Below are 18,810 nucleotides of genomic sequence, written 5' to 3'. Positions count from 1 at the left end.
CCTCCCCTTCCCCTTCCCCTTCCCCTTTCCCTTCCCTTCTTTTAAGTGTATCTTGCTTATAGTATACTTAGAACTCTTTTTGACTGGTGTTCTTTCTGGCCATGAAAGCTAATGCGTTTGTACCGGCTTTCCTGAATCTGTTGGTTCCAGGCCTTTGCATCTGTATTTTCAGCCTGAAGAGTGGTGCCAGGGTCGTATTGCACCCTCTGGTCCTTTCATTCCACTCGCAACTGGAGTCATTTCTTTCCACTCTTTGGGATTCTTCTGACTGGCCTTTACCTAGCTTATACAGTATAAAGTTGGACTGGGTACTATTGGTTGTTTTCTGTGCACAACTCCTCGGGTGTACTTTATAAATGCAGGGGTAGTGAGAGCTTTGACACCTTAGCCGAGTTTACTTTTTTATCCTTGTTTATTACCTCAGTTCAATAAAAATTTAAAGAATTTTTTTAAAATTCAAAGTAAATATGAAACCAGACAATCTAACTGGTGCCCTCTGCTGATGTCAGTCTCTTCTAGAACACTCCAGGTTGGTCATAATGAATTAGAAAGTTCGTGCCATGTGTCATTGATAGTATAGCAAAGAAGACAGTGGAGAAAGTGGACACAGCCGGTTGCTCAGTTCTTGCATTCTTTTAGCAGATGGCTATTGAATAACCTCAGCCTACTCTTGTGATGTGGATACAGAGTGAAATTCAAGATTGTAGTAGGTGAGAGAGATGGGACTTTATAAGAAGAGCTAGAATAAAGGTAATTTATCAAGTGCTCTGAGAATGCATCAGGAGGGAGTTGGAATATGATTCTTAAAAAAATCGTCTCGCTTGGGCTCTTGTGGGGTCAAAAAGAATTTGCAAAATTTGGGGCACCACAGAATTTTAGGGAAGGAGTAACAAGAGGGACAAAGGGAACAGGATGGAAAAGGAGTATGAGAGGACAGCTAATATTCCCGTGTGGCCCAAGCATGAGGAAAATGGTAGATGATAAATCTGTATGAGCAGTTGGGGTCGGCTTGTGAATGGTCTTACCTGACATGCTACAGAATATGGATTTTTATCTTGTGTAGGATTCTTATGAAGGAGGCATATTATTACATCTGTGGTAGCAGTATGTAGGCTAGGAAAGAAAGGTGAAAATATAGAGAAAAGAGAGTTTTTCCTTTGTATTTAGAGGACATTAGAGAAGAATCAGTAGGTCATAGGCTGAGAGAAGGTCTTGATGAAACTACAGAAAAATAGTTTAATAAGGAGTAAAAATTACATAAGTAAATCAAAATAAACCCACTTTGTGGGTTGTGAAACATCTTACCAATTGGCATTAGGGAATTAGGGAACACCATTATTGGAATTCTTCAAATAAGTTTAGAGCAAACATTTTAGGAGGTAGGGTTACCAGGTGAACGTAGGTAAAATATAAGACAACCAGTTAAATTTGAATTTCAGATAAACATTGCATGATTTTTTTTTTTTAGTGTAGGTTCTGTGCTAAAAACTATTTTTTTGTTTATCTAAAATTCAGATTTAACTGGGTATCTTAATATTTTTACCTAGAAAAACTGGTAATCCTAGTATTATAAAAAGGTTGTGAGAATGCCCAGTGATCAGAGTCAATAATCTGATCCTTCTTCTGATGATAGTGTTACCATATTTGTTTGCAAGTGTGAGGTACAGGCCCCAGGGAAGCATTTTCTAGAACACAGGGAGAATCTTTTGGGGAGTCTTTCCTACATTTAAGTGGCTCTTAGAAATTTCACCTTAGGAATTGTAAAGCTACATAATCAAGAAGAAAAAAGAGACTAGGAAAAAAAGGGAAAATTCAAACTACTAAAAGCATCTAATATCAGCAGACTAGAAGGACAATGTCTTGTGTATTCCAGGAAACAAAATGGGGTGTCATCCCTCCTGAGAGGGATCATCCAGTTCGCTTTATCAAGTGTGAGCAAGGCTGGGCTGCCGTTGTTGTTTATGTTCTTGATATACAGTGGCTCTTGTGTTCTGGCTCCTGTTTTTATTGGGGTTGTAAAAACATTACAGAAACCCCAACAGTAAGCACTCTGCCAAGAAGGTGAGGTCATAGTAATATGACTTCACAGGAGCTAGGTCCTTAGAAGCCCTTGTGGACCAACAGACACTGGACTTGTGGGCAAAGAGTGCTGAGAAGGGGCTTATAAGAGGATGTATGTATGGCCCAGGCACCCTAGGCTCTGGGATGAGTTCTTTTTGGTGTCTGCCTTGTTGCTGGTGAGTTTGTATTGCCATTATATTGCCAGGCTTTCTGATTTAAAAGGAGCAGTCTGTGTTCTGGTTCAAGTAATCTCATAAATCATGAAATGGGACAAGAAGGAAGCCGTCTAGGAATGGAGGTATTTATCCTCACTGTATTCCTTCTTTTATTTTTTACTGAAGGTTTTTTCAAGAAGATCCAGAGAAGTCTGATTAGTTTAGATTTTAAAATTATATCCTTTTGAAGAATGTAGGGAGGATGCAGTGAAATAGACTGGGCTGGGCAAGAGAGTAGAAAGGGGGCAAATATGAGGAATGAGAAACAGGAGTGACTGTCACCACTACGCTTAAAAAAAGATATGCTCATTAGGATAAGTCTCTTATATTTGAACAAAATCTTCACAGTACTGTATATGTGGTGTAATTATACTATTTACACAGAGTGATTAAGTATATGCCATAAATTTGTCTTGAAAAATGAGCAATAAGTAGCAGTTTCATTGAAACGAAAATGCTTTCTTTAGCATTTGTTTTTTCTCCATGATAGCTACTACATGGAGTAAGAGAATGCATGCAGACACAACTTCAGGGATTTTCTTTTATAATTACAAAAATTACTTGTTTGTAACTAAAATAGTTCTTGGAATAAATACTATATTTCCACCACGATGTGGGAAAACACAAAGTGTGAGTTGCCCTTTAAAAGAATTTTTTTTTAAGATTTTATTTTTTTATTTATTCGACAGAGATAGAGACAGCCAGTGAGAGAGGGAACACAAGCAGGGGGAGTGGGAGAGGAAGAAGCAGGCTCATAGCGGGGGAGCCTGATGTGGGGCTCGATCGATCTCATAATGCCGGGATCACGCCCTAAGCCGAAGGCAGACGCTTAACCGCTGTGCCATCCAGGTGCCCCTCTTTAAAAGAATTTTCTAATATGAGTTTATATATTATAGATTTGCTGTATATAATGATTAAATACTCAGTTTTCTGATGGGATAAATTTCATAAAACTGGCTGGTAACTCTGTAGAGGAAGATTTAGGGTGAAAAATATTTAAATATATTTGCATGAAGATCTCATGATAATGAAGCAATTTATTTTAATTAGTATCCATTTCTGTTGGAAAATTGTTTAAAGAAGGGTTACCAAATATCTTAGTTTGCCCGGGGCAATTCCAGTGTATGTTTGTTGTCCTGGCATTGGCTGTGGTTTAACATTTGACTGAGTTTAAAAAATGAAGTATTATCATTAATAACTGCTATAAAATTAAGTCAGTCCGGGTTTGATAAGCCTCCACTTGGTTGTTCTAGCTTCTCTGCAGTATCCGGTGGGAGGTGTGAGGTTACATGTGTGTTGAACAGAATAGTTGAGTCTAAAAGAAGTGTGGGATAAGCTCTCTCTTTTCCCTCCCCATGTAGCTCTCTTTCAAAGACAGCGTGTAGAATACTGGCTGAGGAGTTGTGAGGGGCAGGTATCTCCCTCAAGTCTGGCAGTGGTTGGGAAGTCTGGGTCTGTGCAGTCCCTGGGGGCCTGGTGTACTGGCTGGGCGTACAGCGGCTGGAGCTGCATTTGAGTGAGGGTGTACCTACCAGGCTACCTCTTAGTTGGTGGTAGGAAATGGAAAATCATAAGGTGGAATAAGTGACAAAAATAGGTACTGAATAGTTCTGCTTAAAAAAAACCACATTTTTTGCTATAATGATTTTTGTCATTTATTATAAGTTTACAAGTAATTTTTTTGTTGGTGATGCCTTTTTTAAAAAAAACTTTGTAACAATTATAATTACATATTTAATTTTATCATCCTGTTCCCTCTTCAGAGTATCTTGGGTTAGACAATAAATGGATACTCTACTTACAATTCAGGCCAAGTTAAAGAACTATGTGATAGAGCAAAGACATGCAAAGCTAGGCCTGTGGGCCTTGTCAGCCTAGCCTGGAGTGGTTTTTAGTTTTAAAAGATTGTGGGGAAAAACCCAACAAAAACAAAGAAGCGTGTGTGATGGAGACCTTATGTGGCCTTGGCTGAAATACTATCAGACACAGATCTGGGTTAGACTTTGTGGCAAGTATGTTGGAAGGCTACTTAAACATGGTAGCTTATCATGAACGTATCTCTCCTTAGTTACCAAGTGAACGTGAGGATTTGGAAATTACCGCGTTATTGGTGTGTGGTATAAATGGATGAATTAGCATTCTGTAGCCAGCCACAGCCGTCCCCTTTCAAGAGCAGAGGTTCTCACAGTGTGGTTTGTGGGGCTTATCGAGACTTGTTCAGGGGGTCTATGAGCTCAGAGTTATTTTATAGTAACAGTACAGCGTTATTTTCCTTTTTCACTATATGGTGTGGGGGCTTTAGCATAAATCACACAGTGTAATTTAGCACAGTGTGGGGGCTTTAGCGCAAATCAGGGTGGTGGCACCAGACTGTCCTGGTTGTTATGATGTTCTTCACTATCATGCACTCAAAATAAAAACAAAGCCAGTCTCACCTAAAAATTCCATGATAAAGCAGTACAAAATAATTACATTTTAACCCTTGAGTCATACCTTTTTAACTTCACATGTGATGAAGTGGAAAATATGCATGAAGCAATTCTCCTCCTGATGGTTTTCTTTAGGATGGTCTTGTATGTAATTTGAGTTGTGAGTTATAAACTAGTTGCTTTTTATGAAATGCCATTTTTCCTTCAAAATGTAACTGACAAACTATGGTTATTGACAGCCATTTTCTCAAAAATAGAGTGAGCCTATTAATACTTTAAAGAGACAACTGACAATATTTGTTGCCAACAGTACAATTTGAGCTTTCAGTTAAAACTTAGAATATTGGAAAACATATCTCACCAAAAGTTTGGTAGCTTTTCCATACTTAAAGATTTTTCTGAAGATGATAGTGGTGACATAATAAATGTGATTTTAAAAAATATTATATAATGAAATGTGCCAACAGATATTTTGCAAATGACCAATGTATGGTACAGAATCTTGCCTGGGTAAAAGATCCATTTAAAGTAGAAAACAGATTTTAATATGAATACAAAAAGTTCTTTGATACTATATTGCCACTAACCTTTGCGAAACTACCACTTATCTTATTTTGGTGCCATAAAAAAAAAGAATATCTACAATTATCTGAAAGGATATTAAATTACTTTTTATTTTTTTTAACTAAATATCTGTGTGAGGCTGGATTTTCTTAATATATTTCAAGCAAAACAAAGTATTGGTCAGTGGCAGTGAGAACCCACCTGTCTTCCAGTAAGCCAACCATTAAAGAAATTTCTAAATATGTAAATAATTGTTGCTTTTCTCACTAAATTTTGTTGTTTTGAAAACTGTAATTGTTTTTAATAAAATATATTATTTATATTCATGAAATGGGTTTGTCATTTTTAAGTGAGTTAATAAATTACTAATACAGAGATTATCAATAGATATAACCCACATAAACACAAAGGTCTTTGATGTCTTCCATATTTTTAAAGGTCTTGAGACCAAAAGTTTTGTGAACTGCTCATCAACGGTTTAAGCAATGAATTTTTCAGTACATTGAAATATAGTAGCTGGAAATACTTTTAAGCATAAAACTATCTCATTTAAAAGTTTTTTTGTTTAGTTCTGCAATAGCATGGTAATTTCATCAGCTATTTTTCCTTTGTGTCACATAAGAAAAATCTTTTTTTTCTTCTTTCTCAATTCTCACAGCAATGTTGGGGTAAAAACAACACTACTAGAGGCTCATTCTGAGATGGGGAGCACTGAAATTCTGGAAAAGGAGACCTCAGAAAGTCTCAGTAATGGTACCAGCAGCAACGTAGAAGCAGCCAAAAGATTGGCCAAACGTCTTTATCAGCTAGACAGATTCAAAAGATCGGATGTTGCAAAGCACCTAGGCAAGAAGTACGTTCTGTACCAAGGCTGGTGTCTGAGTGTGTCCTTGTGTGTGTGTCTTTTTTAATAGCTTGGATTTTAATAACAAAGTCTCTCCTGTTTTCTTATAGCAATGAATTTAGCAAACTAGTTGCAGAAGAATATCTGAAGTTTTTTGATTTTACAGGAATGACACTGGATCAGAGTCTCAGGTATGATTAAATATCACTTCTGTTCTTTTTTGCCTCCAAATAATTAATTCTGAGAAGAGAAAGTAATACTGAAACAAAAATCCGATTTTTAATTTTTTTAGCCTACAGTGACTTTGTGATCTTAGCTGATTACACTACAGTTTATGAAACATAGTAGAAAGAAAGTTATACTGTTTTTACAAAATCACACATGAAATCGTATTTTCCATCTAGTAGATGACATAGTAAAGAGTAGTGACAAAGTAAGTCTTGAGAAGTGGAATCTGTGGGAATTTGGTTTTTGAATGATCAATTAAAAAAGGCACAGATTTACAGACTGTAGAATTAGTCTTTTTTCCCCTAAGCATTTGTTTACATTAGCCAAATAGCCTTTTAAGATGATACTTTGGAATTAACTCATGAGTGGAATAAAAATGAATACCAACATAATAATCAGCAGAAGATATCTGTAAACTGTTTCAGGTAGTAGCATTTTTGCTGATCTGTTCAAATGAAGGTTTAGTAAACACACTGATCCCCACTTTTCACACCATACTGTACTGTAAATTTCTAAGAGTGGCTGAAGGTAAAAACCCAATCAGCATTTACTCATAAACTTTATAACATGTCAGAGCCTGGAAGAATTCTGAGATCATCTGTATAACCCTCTAGTTTTATAAATTAGGAAACTGCATTTTGGGAGGTAAAGTGAGGATGTTTGGATTAGAATGCACAATAATGACTTATTCAGTGGCACTTTGTGTGAATTGAGGGCATGCATAGGTTTTTCCGCTGAAAACAAGGGTAGAGGAAAGATCTGTATTTATGCTTTGTTCTCTGATGTGATTTATAAAAGACAGTTATGAAAAATTCAAGCTTGATCAACATAATTTAGATCTAACAAACTAAGACAGCAACATTTTCATCATAGGAATAAGGTTTTTTTATGTTTCTTTTAATTGTAAGATTGCTTAGAACATTTTAAAGGGTTTTCTTTCTTCCTATCTCATGTTTAGGAAGTGTATCTAATTTGTCAAGTTAGGGTCATTGGAATTCATCATTAATAGACAGTGCTCTTAGAGACTCTGATTTAGATTGATGTGTGGTTCTGGGCGTATTTTTATTTTTCAAATAATTTTTATACATAAATAATAAATTACGGTTTTAGCTCCCAATTTTCTTCTCATATAAAAAGTTAATAATATGATGTGATAATAGGCAAAATAAAATTAATGAAAATCTACTGTGCACAGATAATGTAATTGTAATTTTTTTCTTTTTTTAAGTTTTATTTTATTTATATTCAGGTAATTAACATATAGTGTACTATTAATTTCAGAGGTAGAGTTCAGTGATTCATCAGTAGAATGTAACCAGTGTATCAGTGGCAAGTACAATCATATGACAAAATGACAAACTGTGATCCATGTATAGCTTTAAAACATAGCCTACATGATTATGGGTTCAGGCTTAAGTGTTCTTTGGTTTTTATCTTACTGGTCTTTTTTTTTTTTTTTTTAAAGATTTTATTTATTTATTCAACAGAGATAGAGACAGCCAGCAAGAGAGGGAACACAAGCAGGGGGAGTGGGAGAGGAAGAAGCAGCCTGATAGCGGAGGAGCCTGATGTGGGGCTCGATCCCATAACACCGGGATCACGCCCTGAGCCGAAGGCAGACGCTTAACCGCTGTGCCACCCAGGCGCCCCTACCTTTGATCTTTTAAAGGGCTACTTGTCACTCAGTCATATGGGAACGTTACTACCTTCCCAAGGCTTTTCTTAATGTATTAGCTACCATGTTATTGTTATTGCCCTGTCATCTTTTATATTGACATTTTATAGAATTAAATAAATTTATATCAAATGGCTATCAAGTAAGTGATTTTTAAAAAAATAACTAGAATATCTTACTTTGTGTAATTAATTTCTTATTATATATGAATTAACTTTAATTGTCAAACATAAAGAGTATGGTAATGTTTTCTAGTTTCACTTTTTTTCTCTTAATTCTTTTTTAGGTATTTCTTTAAAGCATTTTCTCTTGTGGGAGAAACTCAAGAACGAGAGAGAGTTTTAATACACTTCTCCAATAGATACTTTTATTGTAACCCAGATACCATTGCTTCACAAGGTAATCTAATGGAAATGTTTGTATTTCAGAAAACAAGGGTTATTTTTCTCATTATGAAAGTTATATTTTATTGTGGAAAATATGGAAGATTATACAGAAGAGAATGAAAATCATCTAGGGATCTCTATCTGGAGATGACTATTAACTGTTTGATTTATTTCCTTCTACTCTGCACAATATTTAATTTCAAATTTGAATCATTACAGAGTTTTGTTTCCTGTTGTCTTTCCCTTTCATTGTGAGCATTTTCTCATGTCATTAAATATTCTTTAAAAAGCATGATATTTAATGACTGTATGGTATTCTTTTTTTTCATTATTTTTTACTTTGTTTTCCAGTTTCATAGTATGACAAGATGCTTTAAGTTGCTCATGCTGTCACTCTGAGATTTTACATGCGAAGCACATTGTAATAAATGAAATGCTGGTTTTCATATTTCTTCTTTCTATCCATCTGATCTCCAGACTTCTTGAAGTGCATGTGTGCTTAGTTTTGGAAACATTTACAAATCTCACTGGCATTTGTAGTGTGTCTCCAGTGCTTCGCTTTGATAGTCATTGTAACAGCACTGACCACTGACTTTGATTAATGATTTTAGTGAACTATGAGTTTGTTTATTGTACTAATTTTAAAATCAACTTTAAACTATTTAATTGTTGATGCACCCTATCAAGAGGTTTTTCCTCCATGTCAATTCCTGCAATAAAGCAAAATTTTCAAGGTTTTGAAGTCAGGCGCATTCATTTGCAATTGGAGGATCTTTCATAAGCGCAAAGTCTGGAATAGATCACTAGGACTAGATAAACTAGAAATAACAATTATCTCTTAGCTTCAGTATTGCCAGTTAACTGGGATAAGTGTCCCTGATATTGACTAAAGTGATTAATCCCCTGGCCTCTGCCCTGCAGGCTATAGCTAAATTAACTAACAATCTGATCATTAAAGTCACATTCTTCTCTGTAAAATGGAAACTTAATTTTCTTTAGTCCTTTCTGTGATTATACTTTGACTATTTATTCACCCTTTCTGTCACTATCAGGATTGAGTAGAGAACGAAAGGGATAGAGGGTGTTGTTTTTATTAAAACCTCCTTTAAATCTAATAAGATGTTGACATTCCTGAGTGAAGTAAAGAGTATGGATGTGTATACTCAACTGGCAGTTGATAAGGGTATTTGAGAGTTGGCTGCTGAGTTTTACAAATGCTTTCAAGGAATTTATTCTAAGTGTATTTAAAAATTTAGTAATAATAAACTGGAACTGGAATAAATATACTTTTGGGCATTTAATAGCATCTCCTTAGAGACATTAATAACACAAATCATCTACTATACTCAAAGGCATACTTCTGAAAAATAAGCTGTCTTTAATTCATGAATTCAGTAATTAGAAGGGCTGCCTTTCTGCACATTTAGCATACACTAAATGCACTAATAAGATTTTTCTGCAACTGCCACTGTCTACTGTACTTGGATTGAGAATTGCAGGAAAAGAATGAGGAGAAGTAATTCTGGTTTGGAAATGAGAAGCTTCTAACTCTTAGTGCTTTTTTTTTTCCTTTATAAAGTGAGAGAGAGTGATGTTTCCATCTAAATGTAACAATATCCACCTGGTTTGAGCAACATCTTTCCCCTGACTATTTAATTTTTTAATCTTTACAGATTTTTGCAGTATTTTACTTTTGTCTGATCCACAGTATCCCGGACCAGGCAACCTACACGTTGCCTTTAGTGAATTGTCAAGAAACAGGATAACTGTTCCTGCCCATATATTTTTAGCCAGAGAACTAATACCCAGATAGTACAGTGAAAGACCCAAATCTTGGTTTCCTTTAACTTTTGCTTCTTTTTTTTTTTTTTTAAGATTTTATTTATTTATTCATTTGACAGAGAGAGACAGCCAGCGAGAGAAGGGAACACAAGCAGGGGGAGTGGGAGAGGAAGAAGCAGGCTCATAGCGGAAGAGCCTGACGTGGGGCTCAATCCCATAACACCGGGATCATGCCCTGAGCCGAAGGCAGACGCTTAACCGCTGTGCCACCCAGGCACCCCAACTTTTGCTTCTTTCTTAATTCACATTCCTCCCAGAAAGTAAAAAAAGAAGGAATATTAGCAAATAATTTATTTTCATTTCTGCATCTTGTGTTACAGAAAATTGAGGAAATATAAATAAAAAGATAAAAATTATCTCACTATCCAGAGACGATAATCTTTTAATATAATGTTATATATTATTCTAGATGTGTTTATATTTAAATGGAACCATACTGCATATAATGTGCTTTTCATATAATAATTTATTGTGAAATATCTTTCTGTTTCAACATGTATGCTTGGACAACATTTTTAATGACTTAAACATAACAGTGTGTTTTTGAGGGTTTTATTTACTTGTTCCCTATTATAAGCAATATTTCTTTGGATACCCTTATATTTTGTATAGATTCTTTTTTCCTTAGTGTAAAGCCTTATAAATGGATTTGCTGTGTCAAAAAATACTGTTTCAAAGCTTAAGATATGTGGTATCAAACTACCCTCCAGAGAGGTAAGAATAATATACTTTATCACCAGCTGAGTCCAACTCTGTGCAGAGGTCCTTTTAATAATGTATCTATTTTGGGGCGCCTGGGTAGCACAGTCGTTAAGCGTCTGCCTTCGGCTCAGGGCGTGATCCCGGCGTTTCGGGATCGAGTCCCACGTCGGGCTCCTCCGCTGGGAGCCTGCTTCTTCCTCTCCCACTCCCCTGCTGTGTTCACTCTCTCGCTGGCTGTCTCTCTGTCACATAAATAAATAAAATCTTTAAAAAAAAAATTAATGTATCTATTTTTTGTCTCCCCAAATGTGATTAATTGTGCCTAGCCACATGTTTGTGTTTTCATAGGTTCTTAATGTATGCCACTTTAATGATAATAAGGAGTCCAACAGGAAATAGTGAATTAATGCTTTCTTTCCTTGTCTCTTCCCTTAGATGGAGTTCATTGTCTCACCTGTGCAATGATGCTTCTTAACACAGATCTCCATGGCCATGTAAGTATAGGTGTGTGAAGCTGTCTTATAGAAATCAAAATAGCTCGGGCTTATCTTTGCTTTTGTGTTCATACACACTTATTCTCTGCCTCCTTTTCTCTCATTCTGTACATGGCAGGTAGGTAAATGTAAATCCCTGGAAAAAGAAATAACTTTTTTTACATGCTAGCCCACAGCATTATTCACTTAAAAGTGAATATGATGCTGTCTACATGTCTGGAGTTGACTTATCTGTAGTGAGCGTTCTGTATCTTCTTTCTCCAGTAGATGGCAGACACAGAGCGTTTGTTTTTTGGTTAGCCACTTGAGTTGATATATGATGGAAACGGGATGTGAGTTAGATCTGAAGATGTTGACTGTGTTTTTACTAAATATAGTAGCCAGTCTTAAGAACTCAGCCTTTGCTACGCTTCTCAGCTCATGTGGTCTTTTACTAGTTGAAATATCAAAATATTCTAATTACTGTTTCATCTTCTATTTAAAATCTAGAGTGAACTTAAATTTATAATTACATATAAACTTTTACCTTTCATAGATGTGGAATTTTAGCATTTACTTAAACTGTTTATCTTAGAGAAAGTAAAAATGTTTTAGTTTAATAGAGGCCAATATGTATTTATTTAGCACAAAAATTATTTCATAGTCCCAGGTCCATTTATATTGAAGAGAAAACCAGGTTTCTTGTAAGTAAAGAATCTAGATCATCCCTTGATTTGCTATATGATTTATCTTATAATTTAAAATAATCACATTGAAAGAACTAAAACTTAGGTATCCATACAAATTCGTTCTCATATTTTACAAAAAGCCACATAATTTCCTTAAGAAAGGCAAAATGGAGCTCTTTGGGACCGTTAAGATGGACTGAAGGGGAAAAAAATGTGTTCTGCTATCAGAAAAATGAAGATGAGGTGTAGTGATAGCTGACACTGTCTTCACAAACCTCCCAACTCAACTAGGAATCGAGGAAGTTCCTTTTGCAATTTGCACGAGGTGAATTTAGAGGAACCTAGAGACTTGCAGGCGTGTGTAACATATGTCCAGAGATGGTACAGAATACAATCAGTAGATGCTCTCAGGGGACATTTTGGGGTAATAGCACCATAATACAGGATATAAAGGTACTAGGATTCCCACAGGGTGAGCCCACATGAGAATCAGAATTTAAACTCATTGGCTTGTTATGGGGATGACCAGTCAGTGGACAGTCCTGACCTCTCTTTTTCTCTTACCAGTAAAGCAAGTTTTCCTCTTATGATGCCAGTTACAATTCTTTCCTCTTCTTTTCCTCCCACTTAATTTCTCAACCTAACTTTCAGCTGAAAGACAATTTTGAATACTCTTGTCCACATATAACTTTGATCCAAGTCAGCCAGTCCCAGCAGGAGGTATCTTCTTGACGTGAGATATTTTGAGGTCTCATTCACATAGGATGGTTGTGCATTTAGTGTCTGTTGACTGAGAAAATTTGTAATGACAAAAAAAAATCCAGTAACACTTTCAATTCTTATTTAAAAGTTGAGGATCTCATAGAACTGTGGAAGTTGCTAGATGGGGGATAAGTTTCTATTAAAAGCTAAATTACTTTTTAGAAAGCTAATATTGCTTTAGTGATACTTTCAAATAAACATGTATCTTATTAGTCACAATATTTTGAAATATTGCAGTAAATAAAGGTGTGAGGTTTGTTATTTATTCATATAACTCAGCGTGTTTGATATCCTAACTAACCACGGGCACCACAGTGTCTATAGTCCATAGGTTCAGAACCACAGATCTCGGATTTGCTCTTGCTCTATTTTTAGACCACTTTTGAATAATTGAAAAGAGATTAAATGAAGTGTCGTACTTCTTTTTGGCAACTAGAATGTAAGCGTTTATAGGTAAGAGGCAGTATACAAATAAACAGTTTAATTTTATCCTGAGTTATGCCAGTCACACATAATTAACAATTGGCTATAGTGACAGAGTGACATATAAAAGGGAGAATAAGTACAATGCCATCAACATATTTTTAGTAAGTATTTGTTCTTAGCTTTGTTTTTGAAAATGCGTGCTATATACTTAGGATTGTTGTTTAGGTTTTGTATATTAGAGGCCTTTTTAATCCTTATTTACAATGCATGCTGTTAAAAGTCTGTTGAATATATAGTAGTTATCATGAGAGCTAACCATATGAAAATGTGTTTTCTTATCTTCCAACTCTGGATTCATTTTCAAAATAAATTTTCCTCCTAGGTGGTAAGTTTTTATCCATAATTCTGGACGTAGCTTCTCTTGCATCATGATTGCCCGATTTACTGTTACAGCATCTGTTTGACTTATTAGCATGGCCCCTTTGAAGGTGAATCATTCAAAATATAAAGGGAATTATTTCTCATGTCTGCCCCTTTTCACCTCCTCCCTAGGCTGTACTGCCTAGGCCATCACCTCTCTTTACTCAGTCCAATGCTAGAATAATCCTCTTGGGAAGTGAACTAACAGACCATTTTCCTTTTCTTCCTTACCATTGTGCCATGATAGCCATACAACAGCATGACCTTTCTAAGAAATAACTGAGATAAGCTTGTCATCTTGCTTTCAGTGGGGGAGGCATAACTTGGGAATTAGCTTCTTTTGGCTTTTCTTTGTGAATCCTCCGTGCGGGTTTTATTTACTCTAAGAAATGATACGTTGAAAATGTACTGGTATGGGCCTTTGTTCATTCTGCTAACTTTTCTTACTAATAAAATGATAGAATGTATACTAAGATAATAAATCTAATATAGTGTTATATGTTGGAATGCCTTTCTATCTTTCTTTTTACAATTTATTCTATCATTCAACACTTATAGTATGTCTACTCTCTCCAAGTTTTGTGCCATTTGAGAAAGGATCAGAAATGAATGAGACATTCATGGAAGTCAAATCTCATTTCTGGTAGTGTTGGCTAAGCAGACTTCCATTAGTCCTTTTAACTGAAGAATGTAGCAGGTAACCGAGGTGCTATGGTGAAAAAGTAGTGGGGAGCTGTTTTAATTATACCTTGGATTATTGAATTTCACTAAGTAGGCTAGGGAAAAAATAATCCAGAGTAATATTTCTGGGAGAAGCTCATTCAAATGTTTTAATTTCATTGGAGCTAAAAATGCTGATTCCCTTTTGTACCTATTTTTTAAAAATATGAATGATGTATTATTATTTTAGCAATAATGTTGACTTGCTTTTATTTGCATTCTCTTAGATAAAATATTTTATAATTGTGGTCACATGGCCAATTTGCTAAGTAATCTCTTATTTTTAAAATGCCTCTTCATCTATGAAATATGTATGTAAATTAAACTTTTGATACATTTCTATTAAAACAAACTCTAGAGTTTAATTTTCTTTTACTATACTAGAACTAAGTTGTATTGATGTTATTGAACTATCAACATGGAAAGAGCTGAAAATCTGAAAATCTTTTTCTTTAAAGCCTTGTGTTTTATTGGAAATAGTATGAATAGAGGATTTTGTCATGTCAGAATAAATTCAAACCTACTTCTTTTCTGGACTAATCTTCAAATGTGCTTTGTTGACTAGCTCTTGGGTACTTGGACCATAGTTGAGATTCAGCTATCTGCCAAGATTATCACTGGGGCTGAAGACAGGTGTTAGAGGCAGGACAGTAGGCGGAAACTTCTTACCAGGGCTGGACCCTGAGGTGGAAGGAAGTTTTAGATATAGACTGAGTTGTAATGAAGAGCGGGATAGATAAATATAGAATCAGTTGGTCATTTTCACAACTTAAAGTCTAAAGAGATCTATAAGACAGTGGCTGCCCAGGGTCAGGCCATGGTCAGAGGCAGTAGCCAGGATATTATTTTTAATCAAGATATTGCTGCAGAATCTACCCTTTAACACTGTGGCTTGGGATTTTTAGAAGCAATTTTACTCAAGGTGTCTCCGTGTTTTTCAATAATGGCAGAAGCTAGCCCACTCCTTCAACAGGTGTAAGGGAGTTGGGGGTGTGGTTCTTCTGGAGAGGTGGCTCTTTCTGACTCAGGGTAGGAACCCTGTAGATATCTTTGGGATACTCTGGGTGTGTTGAATATCATCCTCAGTGGTCTGAGTTTAATGTATGAGGCAGGACCTTACTGCTTTTTGTTTGTTTTTGTTTTTGTTTGGTGTTGGGTTATAGGTTGACTAAGGGATAAAACCACAGTTAGTATACCATACTGGTAGGGGAGCAGAAAGAAGTCAAGGAATCAGGTATAGATTTTGTAATAGAATAATGTTAAACATATATGTGTAGTTCAGTTTAACATCGGTCATAGCAGTTCATTATTTTAAACTGCATTGGTAATTGTGTTTTTAATTCCCAGATTGGCTCTATAGGGTCATAGAATTTTAAATTGGCAGGTAAAATATTTGGTTTATTATCAGAAGTAGAAAATGACTATTATAAGAATTGTTTAATGCTTTTACTTTTCATAGTGTGCTGTTTTAGCCTTCTACTCTCAAAAGCACCACAAACCCCTGTAAGGTTGATAGGTAGGGTTAACATCCTTAGGGAATCTCTGTTTCTGTGATTATCATTATTGTAACTGGCAGCTGCCTTAAGTGCGTTTTGCCTGCTGTCCAACCATATACCTGTCTTCTCTCTGGGTTCCTCGTCCTGTCTGTGCTGCCCCGCATCCTCGAAGCCCTCTGCCAGGAAAGCCATCCCTGGCATTCATTTATTTTCCTATCTGAATTTTACCCTGCTGTAGATTCTAGCCTTGTTCTTAATTTCCACTCAACCAGCACAGCCTCCTTCCCTTGGAGTCCTCTTCTCCACGTCCTTGGTACCCTTTCCTTTCACCTCTTTGGGAGCTTCCCAGCCATGGTGACTTCCAGCAGGCTCTCATCCCCGGAGCTGCTCAGTGATACTGAGAGTTCACAGAAGCGCCAGGTCTGGACCAGAGTTGCCGCGGGTTTCTAGTGGGGCTCTGGGTTCAGTTTTACTGTTCCTCTTGCCAGAAGGAGTATTTGGGGGATCGCCTGACAACCTTAACCATCAGCTGTTGAAATGTTTTTTATGGAAAAATGTCTTCATTTCAGATTTTTTTTTTAAAGATTTTATTTATTTGAGAGAGAGAGAGAGAGAGCACAAGTTGGGAGGAGGGGCAGTGGGGAAGAGAGAAGCAGACTCCCTGCTCAGCAGAGAGCCTGACTCAGGGCTCCATCCCAGGACCCCAGGATCATGACCTGAGATTTTTCAATTTTAAAAATTTGCCCCTCAGATTTTTCAATTTTAAAATGACCTTTAAGATACTGTCACATTGACAGCTACGTGAATTTTAATAGGAATGCTTACTTAAGCATGTCACAGTTAATCGTCTACTGGTGCATTTTCTTTGCTTCTGTGACTCCTCAAAATGAAAACCTCCTTTCCTTTTCTTCTTTTCCCCCATTTCTTCCTCCCTAGCCATCTCCCACCCCTTCTCTTTCTTTCTTCACTTTTCTTTTTTCTTTTTTTTTGTAGTTCTGCTTTTTTTTTTAGAATAGGTTCATACATGGAAAATATAATGCAGGTATAAGTTGGGTCAATCAGTTGGGGCTCATTTAGGGACCTCAGGTTATCTAATTTATGCATTATTCAGTCGCTGCATTCTTTTTCCTTCTTACCATTATGAGTTTTTCACGTTTGCACAGGTCATTAGTAGAAAACGATAAAGGAAAGTAGATGAAACTCCATATTGTCTGTTTTGCTCTTTCTTCCTGAGAATGGTTTGGGGAGGGAATAAGTGAGGGTGAGGAAGGTGACTGAAACCTCTTACCTCTAATCCCATTAAGTTAATGTCTGTCATTCTATGACAAGTTAAAAGTAGAGTTTAGTCTTTGTAATTTGATAATGAGGTCAGTGTCTTTTCCTTTATGTTCTCAAATTTCAGAGGAAGCCCTTTCTCGGAAGTGTGGTACAATGTGCTACAACAGTACCTTTCAAGCTTCATAGTATCGCATTCGTTTATACTCTTAAACTGTTTTGAGGACCCCAAAGAGCTTTTGTGTCTATCCATTAATACCATGTGAGAACTAAAATGGATAAGATTTTAAAATATTTATTAAATTATTTTAAAATAGCATTAATAAACCCATTAAATTAATGACATACTTTTTTCTTTTAAAATGAGTGAATTTTATTTTTTAGTTTATTTTTAGATGTACAACATAATGATTCATTATTTATATGTAGTGGAAAATGATCACCACAGTAAGTCCGGTTAACATCTGTCACCATACATAGTTATAATTTTTTGTCTTGCAATGAGAACTTTTAAGCTACTCTTCAGTTTCAAACATTCAGTACTGTAGTCACTATCATGTACTTATATCCTCGTTCAGTATTTATTTTATAACTGGAAGATTGTACCTTTTATAAAAATTGAAGTATAATTGACACACAATGTTATGTTAGTTTCAGGTGTACAGCATAGTGATTTGACAAGTCTGTATGTTGTGCTATGCTGACCAAAACTATAGCTGTCATCTGTCACCATACGCTGCTATTACAATACTATTGACTATTTTCCCTATACTGTACTTTTTATCCTGTGACTTATTCATTCCATAACTGAAAGCCTGTGTGTCCCTCTCCCCTTCACCTATTTTGGCCAACCCCCTCATCTGCCTCCCCACTGGCAGCAGTTAGTTTGTTCCTCCATATTTATGGGTCTGTTTCTGCTCTTCCTTTTTTTATTTTTTTAACTTTACACACACGTATTTTTTTTAAGTTTTTAATTTAAATTCCAGTTAATCAACATATAGGATAATATCAGTTTCAGGTGTACAATTTAATGATTCAACACTTACAAAGAACACCTGGTGCTTATCACAAGTGCACTTTTTAATCCCCATCACCTATTAGTTAATTTGTTTTTCAGATTTCACATATAAGTGAAATCACATAGGAATAACATTCTTTTTTATGAGTAATAATTATACTTAGAAAAACAAAAAGGGGGCGCCTGGGTGGCACAGCGGTTGGGCGTCTGCCTTTGGCTCAGGGCGTGATCCCGGCGTTATGGGATCGAGCCCCACATCAGGCTCCTCCCCTATGAGCCTGCTTCTTCCTCTCCCACTCCCCCTGCTTGTGTTCCCTCTCTCGGTGGCTGTCTCTCTCTCTGTCGAATAAATAAATAAAATCTTAAAAAAAAAAAAGAAAAAGAAAAACAGAATCTGAAAAGTATAGCATTGAAATTTTTTTTTGTAAGACTCTTTCATATTTGGCTTAATAGAAGACAGCTACATTCTCTGTTTCTGTATTTAGTTAGTTGCAGTACGTCACAAGTAATGTAGCTTCTAGAAAACTCCACTGTAACTTGTGAGAGAGAGTGAAAAAAATGTTGAGTATTACTTTAACACTAGGT

The 18,810-nt window shown here is 35.9% G+C and overlaps 1 protein-coding gene across 10 annotated transcripts in view; it reads left to right on the top strand.

Annotated features, from left to right (window-relative positions):
- PSD3 (pleckstrin and Sec7 domain containing 3) overlaps positions 1-18,810 on the top strand; it is a 744,476-nt gene that overhangs the window by 372,916 nt on the left and 352,750 nt on the right. For 8 of the 10 annotated variants that reach the window (XM_034647652.1, XM_034647649.1, XM_034647651.1 and 5 more), the window contains 4 exons: positions 5,928-6,122; positions 6,224-6,304; positions 8,303-8,415; positions 11,382-11,440. In XM_034647652.1, coding sequence (XP_034503543.1) covers positions 5,928-6,122; positions 6,224-6,304; positions 8,303-8,415; positions 11,382-11,440 — 448 coding nt within the window. Of the gene's footprint in view, positions 1-576; positions 711-1,621; positions 2,238-5,927; positions 6,123-6,223; positions 6,305-8,302; positions 8,416-11,381; positions 11,441-18,810 lie in introns of those variants that run through there. The other 2 variants (XM_034647655.1, XM_019803855.2) reach the window with 2 other exon arrangements.

The sequence above is a fragment of the Ailuropoda melanoleuca genome, chromosome 18 (assembly GCF_002007445.2).
Source record: "Ailuropoda melanoleuca isolate Jingjing chromosome 18, ASM200744v2, whole genome shotgun sequence".
NCBI classification, from domain to species: Eukaryota; Metazoa; Chordata; class Mammalia; order Carnivora; family Ursidae; genus Ailuropoda; species Ailuropoda melanoleuca.
This window is presented reverse-complemented; position numbering and strand designations above follow the sequence as displayed.